This window comes from Gopherus flavomarginatus, chromosome 13 (assembly GCF_025201925.1).
Source record: "Gopherus flavomarginatus isolate rGopFla2 chromosome 13, rGopFla2.mat.asm, whole genome shotgun sequence".
Lineage (NCBI taxonomy): Eukaryota > Metazoa > Chordata > Testudines > Testudinidae > Gopherus > Gopherus flavomarginatus.
Genome location: NC_066629.1, coordinates 26,276,051 through 26,288,562, shown reverse-complemented (window position 1 = coordinate 26,288,562; position 12,512 = coordinate 26,276,051). Strand labels below are relative to the sequence as shown.

The 12,512-nt window shown below is 40.8% G+C and overlaps 1 protein-coding gene across 5 annotated transcripts in view; it reads left to right on the top strand.

Moving 5' to 3' along the window:
• Nucleotides 1-12,512, top strand: part of CADM1 (cell adhesion molecule 1) — a 295,797-nt gene that overhangs the window by 276,881 nt on the left and 6,404 nt on the right. For 2 of the 5 annotated variants that reach the window (XM_050921829.1, XM_050921830.1), the window contains exon 10: nt 874-927. The exons of the other annotated variants lie outside the window; for them this stretch is intronic. In XM_050921829.1, the coding sequence (XP_050777786.1) occupies nt 874-927 (54 nt within the window). The remainder of the gene's footprint in view (nt 1-873; nt 928-12,512) is intronic. 5 annotated transcript variants of the gene reach the window in all.

Here is a 12,512-nt window from a genome sequence, read left to right as displayed (position 1 = left end):
TTTGTTCGGCCCACATGTGCGTTCTCCCTCCCTGCTTGAGTCACCTACAGTGAAATGGACGTGTGCAATTGCTCGAAGGGGGAAAAAATCTTATATCAACCTCTCTGTAACTGTTTTTCGAGATGTTGCACATGTCCATTCCACGACCCACCCTCCTTATCAGAGCCTTTCTAGTAAGAAGGAACTGAAGTGGGGTTGGGGGCAGTGTGGCCTTGTATACCTAGATGCAGCAGTGGAAGGCACCAAAGGGCACTCCTGCTGCCCTGATAGGTACTGCTGAGGGGAAAATCTCTTGATGCTGTGTACGATGCGCGCATACAGTGGAATGGACATACACAACACACCTCAAAGAATAACAATTATGGAAAGGTAGGGTCACATTTTTATCCAAGATACCCATAAATTGATAAAATACTGTTTGTGTCAACATTGGCCAAGGATTTCAATTTGTATTGTAACTACAAATAAAATTTTACACACACACACACACACACACACACACACACACACACACACACACACACATGTAATCTAAATAGAACTGTAATAAAGTGATAAATCACACCATTTGACAGTTAACAATCAAGATTTGGGAAGGGTTTTGCATGCTGTTATGGATGAGTGATTTTGAACATTCACCTTCATGTTTCATGTGTTTTAAACAGTGTAGACTGAGGAATCTTTCTGACAGTCTATCAGTACTAAAATAGGCGATTGGAGAACTGCATTTACAAGCTAATCTATTCAAACCATCCAAAGGTGGCAAGTGACTGACTCACTTTTTTCCCCAGTAAATCCATCCTCAATTGTTAAGTGTATTATTGTTGTCCCTTGAGGAGTATGAAGAAAAATGAGTTTGTTTTTACTTGTAAGGCTTTACTCGGTTGCCAAATCCCGCAGAGGAACTGAACTATGGGGATCTCTCAGGTAAGGGCGAGTAATTAGGTAAAACACTCTTGTGTTCAATCTGTGGATACTGCTTCCACTTTGATTTCTGCATCTTGGCCATTTTGCATTGCACAGTTGCTGTTGTGTAGCAATTAAATATAGAAGCCTGTCTTTTAGAAATATACTTGTTTTCTGCTGCTTTTTTCCCCTCTCAATGTTGGCATTCATTTACATATTAACATATTTCAGAATGGGGGCAGGGGAATGTATGCAATACGATGTGATTCATATTTCAGGTTGTCAAACAGCAACTGTAAGTTCAGTGGCTTGAAATAATGTTTTAATCCTAATTAGAGAATGGTTCAGTTGAAATTTTGTTACATTTGTAAAACACTCCCGGATGTTGGATTGTATGAACATCTATAAAAATGCAGTTTGCACTAAATCTACCCTGCCTGCGACTTCATGTTGTGCTGGGAAATTGTCATGACATGATTATCTCAAATGGGGAGAGAAGGGGACAATTATTTTATCATGCGCTATAATGTAAATTAATTAGATGCTTTGAACCTTTTTTTCACAGCAGACTGAGCAACTTGCACAAGTAGGTTTTATTGCTGATTCCCAAATGCAGGCATTACTGTTACAAATTAAGAAACAAACATCTCGTCAGCAAGTGATTTTGGGGGCGGGGGATGTAGTTGAAACACATACATAAACTATGATACATAGATGTATGTTAAATCACTTCGTCTCACTTACATCCAGTCAGATGAGCTCCTTCTGAATATTCCAAATACTCTAATTTAGCACCTGCTGTCGCTGCCTCACATTTAATTGTTCGTTTTACTGACCCATTTTTATTTGTGCTATGAGGTCTTGAGCGCACGTGAGCTATGAGGTACCATGTGAGACTTTTAAACAACCAAGAAAGAAATGGGCATCAGAATGGGGCTCTTCCATGGTACATGAAATCATGGCAAAGCAGACCCACTCTAAGTCCGGCTTCCATTGTGGGACTCCTGGCAATTGTTGTTGGGGGCTGAGTGCAGGGTTCACAGGTACTTGAGACCAGCGCTGCCCAGAGGCATAGTCTTGATTTGATGCTTCTCCATTTTGTAGTAAGAAACAGTCCAATTTTATACCATTTTTTATTCATAGAAAGTTTTGTTTTATTCCCAGTAAACTTATCTGCATCTTTTTGTCTGTGCCACTAGATGTGTAAATTGGCCAAGTGGTTAGACATTATTTAACTACCATGCATTTTATCCGAATAAGCCATCCCATGAGCTGTACAACAGCTATAGAACCCGGCGGTACTGATAATGATACCTCAGACCTGAGCCAGTCCTGATAGCTGAGATTTACTAGGTGTTTGTGATGTATCAATGAATGGAGGGGAAATGATAATTTTGATTTGATAGTTAATTAGAACAAAAAAACTATAACCGATTAACTGAATAACTTAGAGAGGAATTCCCTAGTCGAATTGCTGAAATGAATCTCTTCCATCACTCCTGTCGCTGCTTTTTGAGTGGAGCTGTCTGTCTCTCAAATTCCTGACCAGAGCACAAACTCTCAAACTGAGTGTAGCAGGCTGTTGAGGAATGGATAGTACTGACTGGCATAGGGACAAGGTAATAATTTTGTTTAATTTTCCCATTTTGCTTCCGATGCAGCCAGTGACTCATTCTGTCTAGAGGCATTGACAGGATATCGTATGTACTGCTGATAGGTGTGTTTTTCTATTCGAAGCTTTAAAATGTAGGGCTGCATTTTCAAAAATCTTCACAAAATCCATTGCAAACACACCTGCTGCCCATACAAAGCAGGTAAGAAGGTGTCCTGTTTGCACGACCACATGCCCATATGGTATGTTTTTACAGATGTAAAACAGATCATGTGTTCTGAGAACTTGGTCTGTAGGTTATTAGTATTTTGTCGATTTTTTAAAACTGTTTTATTACTTATGTGCATGTGCCCAGAGATGAACGCCACCAACTTTAATCATCAATGCCACTTAGAATTACAAAAGTGTCTCATCTCCTTCCTTAGCTATGAACCAGCATACACTAACCCCTTAAGCAAAAGTCTGAAGGTATGTCCACACTGCAATAAAACACCTACAGCTGACCAGGATCAGCTGATTTGGACTCGAGGGGCTCAGGCTATGGGGCTGTAAAATTACAGTGTAAATATTGAGGCTCAGGTAGGAGCCTGGGTTCTGGGACACTGCGAGAGGGGAGAGTCTCAGAGCCCAGGTTCCAGTCCAAACGTCCACACTGCAATTAATAGCCCTACAGCCCCAGCCCTGCAAGCCCAAGTCAGCTGGCACAGGCCTGCTGTGGGTGTTTTATTGCAACATAGACATACCCTGAGTAGCCAGATGGGCCATCTGTCATGCCCAGAAGGTCAGTCAGCAAACCCAGGCTTTCCTACATATGGTAAAGTTAAGTTCCGAGTTGAGAGCCACCTACTGAAAATGCCCAACCTCCAAACTTCCAGTTCTGAGGCCTAGGAGTGAGTGTCCAGTTGGTCTCATCTCCTTAATATGTATGTTGGGAGACTAGCATTTTGGTGGCTAGCCAACATTCAAGCACGTTGGGTGTCAAAAATGAACAGCAACAGCTTGAATTGCACCCAGAGTTGAACAGGAATCCCCACCAGACTGAGAATTATTGATGAGCTCTGGCATCATTAAATGCTAGTTCAGCAACTGGGTTTGCGCAGTACGCCATTAATTTCTGGTATTCATACCCTGCCAAACAGTTCCCCCAAGAGCTCTCTGAACAGTACGATTATATGATACATCTATTCCCCTGCATCTAGGTAGGCAGTTTCCAGTGGCCTGTATGACTTTTGCTGCTTGAGGTACATATGTCCCCATATATAAATAATAATATATATGGAGATATGCCTATCTCCTAGAACTGGAAGGAACCCTGAAAGGTCATCGAGTCCAGCCCCCTGTCTTCACTAGCAGGACCAAGTACTGATTTTTGCCCCGGATCCCTAAGTGGCCCCCTCAAGGATTGAACTCACAGCCCTGGGTTTAGCAGGCCAATGCTCAAACCACAGAGCTGTCCCTCCCCCTATGACTCAAACATTTGCTCTGTAAAATAACAAGATCCTATTGCTGTGGAATAATTTGTTTTATGCTCACAGGAACTCATATGAAATTATTCCCCTATCAATCCCTCCTTGGCACCATAGTATAAGGGGTATCATAGCTGTACTCTTGTCAATCACTCACCTGTCACAAGTGCTAAGATTTTTTTTGCTTATGATTGCAATAATCCAGTTAAATTAATTCAGTAAATTGTAGTTTCCTTCCCCACAGATGCATTATGGTCGTCTTATTTTTCTCCACAGTGTTGATACACATCTTGTAAAACACTGAACAGTCAAGGAACAACCATCTAGCCTCTGCATCTGGTTTGATTAGCTAATCAAAACCTGATAAGCATCTTTGTTCAAGGGGGATGCTGATTAATGAATTACTATTGATTGTAAGCGTGGCTTCATTCTCTAACAGAGAGATGTCTGAAGAAACAGCCAATAAAAATTGAGCAGCTGTCAGTGATTAAATTTATTAAAACAAGATACAGTCTTTTTTATGAAGCTATCTTGAAATGGGTCACTGCAGAGGAGCTTATTGATTGAAGAAGGATGAACTCCTTGAATTTCTATAGTTTAAGTTAGAGACCAAATGCAATTATAATACAAGACAAACAGGTTAACACCCGTCTTAAACAGTCCATCAATAAATTAGAGTAGGTGTAGCGCACTTAATCCTAAATTGTCATCTTGAATAATAATACCATCCATTCCTACTGCATCTGGGTAGTAGTTCCAATCCTTCCCTATTTATGGATGAACATGACACATTTCTCCAAACTAATGACAGGCACGAAAAATCCCAAAACCCATCGCTGCTTTAGCTAATACCATTTTCATAGGCAGCTTGATAAAACTCACCACAAAGCAAGTTGACCAACCAATGTACTACTTTACATAGAAAATGCACTTTGAAAATGTTCATGGTCAATGTTTTTTTTAGCCGCCTAGTTATTTGCAGAGATGGACTGGCTTTTTTTATTGCATGTTATGCCTTTTAGACAGTGGGTAACATCTTCAAAAGTGCCAAAGTGATTTAGCGGCCGAAGTCCCATTATCAAATGTGATTTAGGTTAGGAGCCTAAATCTCATTGAAAGTCAATGGGCCTTAGGCTCCTAAGTCACTTTTGAAAATGGGACTTGGTCTTCTAAGTCACTTATGCACTTTTGAAAATGGTATTCATTAACTTTACCTTTTAAAAGTAAGATATTTACTGTGCTTAGGGTTTTTAAAAACCCTATCACTTGTTTTCCCTTCTCCAGCACAATCCATGTATTGCAAAAACACGAGTAGTATGGTAGCTACAAAAAGACCTTAAAAAAATTGTCCCACATCATAGCTTAAAAATTAATTTCCCCCTAGAAATGGAAGCGCTGTTAAGAAATGTTTGTGGGAGTACCGTGGTAAATCTCAATTGCCAGAATTAACGGCCAAGCTGCACACACACAAAGGGCTCTATCAATCTTCTGCTTTTACAGTACAAAGGTGCACAGAAGAAACTTCAGAGCTGTCAGTTACCCCCCATTTCTCCCCCCAGAAAATGTTTTAAGACGTTGGTCTACATAGCAGAATGTAAACCAGAAAAAATAGACGTAGCAGCTACAGTAAATCAGTGGAGTAAAACACTTTGTTCCCTGAGCCAGAGGTGGGACCAACTATATCTCCTTAAGTGCTTTATTTATACTGTTCCCCAGGTGGTAGAAATAGAGCCTTAATGAGCCACAGTGGTGGAGTGCATGGAAGTGCAGTATGAAACGCTGTGAAGGTGCATTGTTAAAAACAGTCCTTGAGGCTAGTCTGGCCTGGTGATGCGGTGTTAGACACCAAGTTCAGAACCTAAAGTTTCTATATACTGTGGCAGTTGGGAGTGTTGTGAAGAAACCTTCCATCCCTTTAGTCGCCCCGGAAGCTACTGTGAAGAACCTTGATTCACTGTAGGGGCAGCTGTTTTATGCAAGGGGGAGGGGCTGATATAAACCCAGCTTCTCAGTTTTAATGGCTAGGTCTAAACTCCATCTAGGACTTGAACTTGATCACCTAAGCCTTTCAGTTCTTGTGCCAATTTTTAAAATAAAACAGTCAGTGGTTTTACAGGTGTGTTGCTTTTTACTTCTAAATCAGATATGACTTAGATTTTAATTTCGGGCAAGTGATGAGTCCATTGTCATATCTTACTCAGTCTTTCTCGCGCTCCGAGGCTTGAGTTCCCACCACTTGCAAAGAGAGTAAAAAGAAACTCAAAGGAGCTGGCAAATGTAAAATATTACATCTAAGAATGGTCCAGTAGACACAGAATCAAACAGAACCATCACCGGTTAACAGGAAAAGATCTGCCACAATCTAGCCTAGAGCTCCAATCTTCCTCTAGCTGTTCTAACCCACACTATCTGAAAACTGCCATCGAAATCCACTCCCTTCTTTTCAGACAATCGATAGTCTCCAGTATCCTGGTTGTTTGAAAACAATTACTTCTCTGGAAGTCCAAAATACCATGTCAGCTTTGGAAACCTGGGGTTAATAAGTTGTTAGTCTTTAAAACTATAAATTAATTATAACAGGATATTCAGGTTTAAAAGGCCAGCTGTTAATGGCATATGGTACTGTGAAAATGATTTTGGACAGAAATTTGTCTGGAATCAAGAGATGCATAAGCAGTTTCACTGATCATTTTCATAGCCCAACATGGTGCTTTCGACTGTTTTTTCTCCTAATTTATCCTCCCTCTCACAAAAAGTAAACATGAGGGCACTGTGGATTTTTTTCTTAAGCCAGAAAAACAGGTAGGCAAAATGAACTGAAATTCTACAGGTTTCAGGGTGGTAGCCATGTTAATCTGTATCAGCTAAAACACTGAGGAGTCCTTGTGGCACCTCATTGTTTTTGCTGAAATTCTACAGATTGCACACTGCCATGGGTTCACTATTAACTGTATTATTTAATCTATCCTCCCCAGGAATCTGGAAATCTATCTAATTGAGCTATGGTGTTGAATAGATACTATTCAGAAGTTCATTTCCTTTTTCCCTTATGCATACTGTTTAGCAAATATGCTCGTTTCAAGGAAAACTTCAGGTTTAATATATTGTCAAAGCGCGGATATTTCTTAATTTGTGGATAATGTAACAGTTGGCTTATCCAGTTTAAAAAAAATTAAAATAACTTTGTAACAACTCCCAAAGTCTCCAATTCCTTGTACTTTTAAAGGGGGGCAGAATGTCCTTGCTCTTAATTCATATCAGGCTGACCCCCTGGTTGAGAGGTTGACTGTTGTATCAGCCCCCAATTCAGAGTCAGCAGCTCCTTTTTTTTTCCCCACTGGAGGCAGTACAACAGTGTTTAAAAATTCATTGTTTCAACCTATATTAAGTTATTAATATAGCCCTCTAAGGAAGTGGTGAAACAAATCACTGTAGTTTTCCTTTAAGATGCTTTGACATATTAGAAAGAACCATACTTGAAAGTTGGATGATTTTTTTTCTTTTGCTGCTGTGCAAAGTAGTTGCTGAATAGTGCTGTACCACTGTATGCTGCTCAGAGAGCAACATGCAACACTGTATATTCACCTGTTTCTTACCTTCCTACATTGCTTCCTCTCAACCAAACACACCCTTAAAAAGGCTATTCGCTATCGAGACCAGCATGCTCCAATGTGTGTTAACATCTTAATGGGAAAGCTTAGCATGTATACATTTCCTACTCTCTGACAAGAGGGAATTAAATGTCAGAAGGATTTGTAGCATCTGTAATTGAATTGGTGCTGAGCAAAGCAAAACTTAAGGAAGAATAACAATAGGATTAGCAAACAATGTGGCATTTTATCAGTTCCTGCCATCTAGCCCGTTCCCCCTTCAGTAATAAAGTTGTTTGATTTTTTTTTATCATAGACATGAAGCTACAGTGGGTTTTTTAAATTGGGGGCAGCATTTTTCAGCAGATGCCTTTTTTAAGGTCAAATCTTTGTTCCTGCCACCAATTTCAGAAAGCTGCTGCTTCTGCTACTCTCTCCCCTCGCCCCAACGTCCCTTTCTTTCCAACAAAGCATTGGCATTAATGATTGACTATTCCCTGTGTTAGGATAATGTCCCTCCTTCCCCCTGCTCTGAAGGGGCTTGAGTCTTTGTTTGTAACAATACCTGATCTTCAGGGCTCCTAACTGAACTGAAATCTCAGCATGCATGTCCAGGAAAGAGCTCTATCATCTGGAAAAGCGCGCATATGTGCATGGACATAATGTGTACATTGTAGGTTTGCTACTGCAGCCTGTACATGGTGATTTCATATGAATGTCAATAGTAGCATTGTGGGTTTGAGCTACAGGATGGGGTCCTTACTCCCTGTAGCTCAAGCACCAAGGAAAAAAGAAGGCCAGTTCCCATCTCAGATGTGAATTTTTGTTTGTTTTGCACTTGGGTAATTTAATAGGAAAAATTAAATAGCTTGATGTGATGCCCTGTGACACTTTACAATAAAAGGAAAATTATTTGTTTCCAGTCATCCCTAAAAATAGGTTAATTTATTTTAGGATAGGTTGGGTCAGATACCACCAACTGATTCCCCAGTGACACCTGCCCCACTGAAAAGCCTCATTAGCGCTTCCTGCATTAGAAGTCAGAAACTCTATTAGTGTTAGGTGTCCTGACAGTGATGCTGCAGGTAGGATTGGGTAAGAGAGGTGCTGCTTATCTTTCAGTGCTTAGTGCAGAGTGGTGGCTAAGGCATGAATATGGAGACATGAGGAAAGAGAGAGAACAAAAAGGTGTGAAGAAATTAATGACAACAGGGGAAGAAGAGGAGATGGCACCAGATGCTCTGGTGTATGGTGACAGAAAGCCATATAATTCCTTAAACACAGTCAGCCCCTGCCATTAGATGGTAAGCTCCTCTTCTTGAAAATCCCTTTCAAAACACTGATAAGCATTGGCAATAAGAGCAGAAAGGCTGATCCATCTGTCTGGAGGGAAGAAAGTCTAAATTTTTTCCATGATCATTGTTATTTCAGGAACTTTTTTTCTTCTTATCTGTGAGACACTGACCCACTTGTGAGTGGGGCTGAGGATGACTTCTGAAATGAATCCTTTTCTTCAGGCCTCTGTTTGGATCAACAGTGGCCTTACCTACCAGGCATAATCTTGAAGGTGCAGGAATTCATGGATGCCCACTGACAGCTAGACTGCATCAGTTGTTCCATTTTCCATTTTAAAACAAAAATTAAATAATGAACTTTAAATATCTCTGAATTCTTTCCCAGTTGAAATGGCAAATAGCCAAACTGCCCAGAGAGAGACTAGATGAAGCAGAGAGCATAGGCAGTGGTGGTTTTATTTTTCTCTGTGAAGCTGGCTGCAGGCTGCTAAACATGAAATATGTACACGAAAGGATGGAGCTTGATGGTTTAGAGCCTTCGCTCTCTGGAGGCAGAGTTTAAAACTTTATCTTAGGTCACAAATGCGATGAGTTATCAGGGTGTCAGCTGAGTCCCTATCTGTCAACTTTATGAAATAGCCACACAAATTGACATAACTGGTAGTCTCTGCTCAAGGCCCAGGATACGAATAGGGCTGCAGGACAGGATTAGCATGTATTGGCAGAGCTTTGTGGGAAACTCAGTACAGATGTAACGGAGGTTCTGCAGGTTGGGAATGAGGTGCATTGGCAGAGTCCCTGCAGAGGTGAATTACCTTTCCTCAGCTGAAGGCTGTTTGTGAAGATGGGAGAAGTGGGAGCAGGTGCATAAATACATCTGGTTGGGTAATACTGTTTTAATTGAGTAATATGTGCAGAATTTCTAGGGAATAAACATCCAGTGTATTAGCAGTCAGGCTTGGAGAGCAGTTCCTTTCGTCTGATGATCTGAAACAAATATGAAGCCATTTTCCTCTAAGGCAAAAGTGCACTGTTGATTGACTCTCAGATTTGTCTCTAGATGGTTTGCAAGTACTAGACATCCTCTGTGTGTGGTATTTAATTTTTAATTAACATGTAAACTTAGACTATTTAGCCATACACGCAATAAAATAAACTTGGAGCGTATACTTGGAAAAAATATTATTTTCCATAAAAATAATTAAGAAAAATAGTGCCTGTCCCAGTGGAAGAAATCATATTTAATAAACTGTGCTGGCCAAAAATGTTTGTCAAGCTGTGTTTGAAAGTCAACTCTCAGGGAAGCAGGGACATGACTAAAGTCTCACTGCTCTTGACTTAATTACAGATTGAACAGAAACCACCATGGAGCTGTCAGTCCAGTGGTTTTGGCACAGCACTTCAGTAGATCTCCAGCTGGGGTAAACCAATGCAGCTCCACCGTAATTGTTGCTATGCCGATTTACACCATCTGAAGCTCTGGTCCTATATTTGTCTTTTTCTCCCTATGTGTTGGGTCAAGCAAAATGCATCTTGGCTCCAGTTCCTGGGCTGTGCTCTCACATGACACAGATGTGCTTAGATGCGCATACTTTGCCCTAACTGTTCCCAATGTCAGTAAGAAATCCTTACTCTTAATTTGGGGTATGTCCATCTCTCTGGCAGAGAGGGTGCAATACTTGGAAAGCATAACTTCTGATGTTGCCAATCTGTAGAGTTAACTGATATAACTCTGTCATGGTATAATTCCCCACTCTGAACCTTAGCGTCCAAAAGATGGGGTGCCAGCATGAATTCCTCTAAGCTCAATTACCAGCTTAGTACTTGTAGCGCTGCCACCAGCCAGGAATTCCAGTGCCTGGTACACTCTGGTCCCCCCAAAACCTTGCTCGGGGACCTCCAAGATCCAGTCCCTCTGGATCTTAGCACAAGGAAAGTAAACCCTTTCCCTCACCGTTGCCTCTCCCAGGCTTCCCCTCCCTGGGTTACCCTGGAAAATCACTGTGATTCAAACTCCTTGAATCTTAAAACAGAGAGGAAAATTCACCTTCCTCCCTCCTTCTCTCTCCCCCTCCCAGACTCTCCCTGAGAGAGAAAGTAATCCTGACACAGAGAGAAAATTAACCTTTCTCTCCCCCTTCCCTCCTTTCTCCCCACCAAGTCCCTGGTGAATCCAGACCCAGTCCCCTGGGGTCTCACTAGAATAAAAAAACAATCAGGTTCTTAAACAAGAAAAGCTTTTAATTAAAGAAAGGGAAAAAAAACAGTAAAAATTCTTTGTAAATTTAAGATGGAATATGTTACAGGGTCTTTCAGCTATAGACACTGGAAATACCCTCCCAGCCTAAGTATACAAGTACAAAGTAAAAACCTTCCAGCCAAATACACATTTGAACTCCTCCCAGCCAAATACACATTTGCAAATAAAGAAAACAACCATAAGCCTGACTCGCCTTATCACCTAGTACTCACTATTCTGGACATATAAGAGACTGTATCGGAGAGATTGGAGAGAAACCTGGTTGCACATCTGATCACTCTCAGAACCCAGAGAGAACAACCACCAAACACTAACAGCACACACACAAACTTCCTTCGCTCAAGATTTGAAAGTATCCTGTCCCCTGATTGGTCCTCTGGTCAGGTGACAGCCAGGCTCACAGATCTTGTTAACCCTTTACAGGCAAAAGAGATATGACGTACTTCTGTTCTATTAACTCTTACTTATCTGTTTATGACAAACTGCAATAAACAAATGGAAGAAGATAGGTGAGTTAGCGCGGAGCATTATTTAATTGTGTGATCAGAGTGAGACTTGGAAGATACCTGTTGAATTGGTGTGCTTTTGCTGTAAGTAGCTCTGAAGAGTGCACATCGATTTTAGAACAAATAAAAATAATTCTTTGCATTGATAAATACAGTGAAACCTGTCTTAAATGAACACTGAGAGGATCAGCCAACTTTGGTTGTCTTGTGGAAAATGACTTTTTAAAGACCTTAAATAGTTGTGCTGGAACATGGAATGAGATGATTTTAGAATGGTTGCCTAGAACACCAGTGAGGGATCACCCATTGTTCTAGGTACTATATAGACAAGTAACACAATCCCTGCCCCTAGTATGTTTGCAGTCTAGGTGCCAAGGGGGACATGACGTTTGGGTGGGGCAGCTGTCAGTAATCATGGTCATTACACCTCTGGCTACAACAGCAAATGCAGATGCATTTTTCTGATAAGGCACATGTCTGCAGCTCCGGTAACAAAAAATGCCCTTCCCAGGAGAAATTTTTTCAGGGTATATTTTGCAGCCACTGGGAGCCCTTCTCTGCCCTTAGTTATCAAGATCTGCACCTTTGTCTGAATTGCTTACCTTTGTACATGTATCTTCTGTATTGTTTATCTCCACCCAGCTATGAAAAATAGACTTGAGGAAAAAAAACTGATTGCATCTGAAATTCTTGGCAGGTCATGATTAGTTCTCATTGAGAGATCAACATTTATGTTTTTTCAGCTGAGTAAACTATTTCATTAGTTGCTTTCCTGTTAAGTTTTGTCCTTTGGATATACTTGCCATTTGTAGGCACTGTGTTGTGAGCACCAAGTCTTAACCTATATCACGTTTTTAAATTTCTCTAGCACATTCTA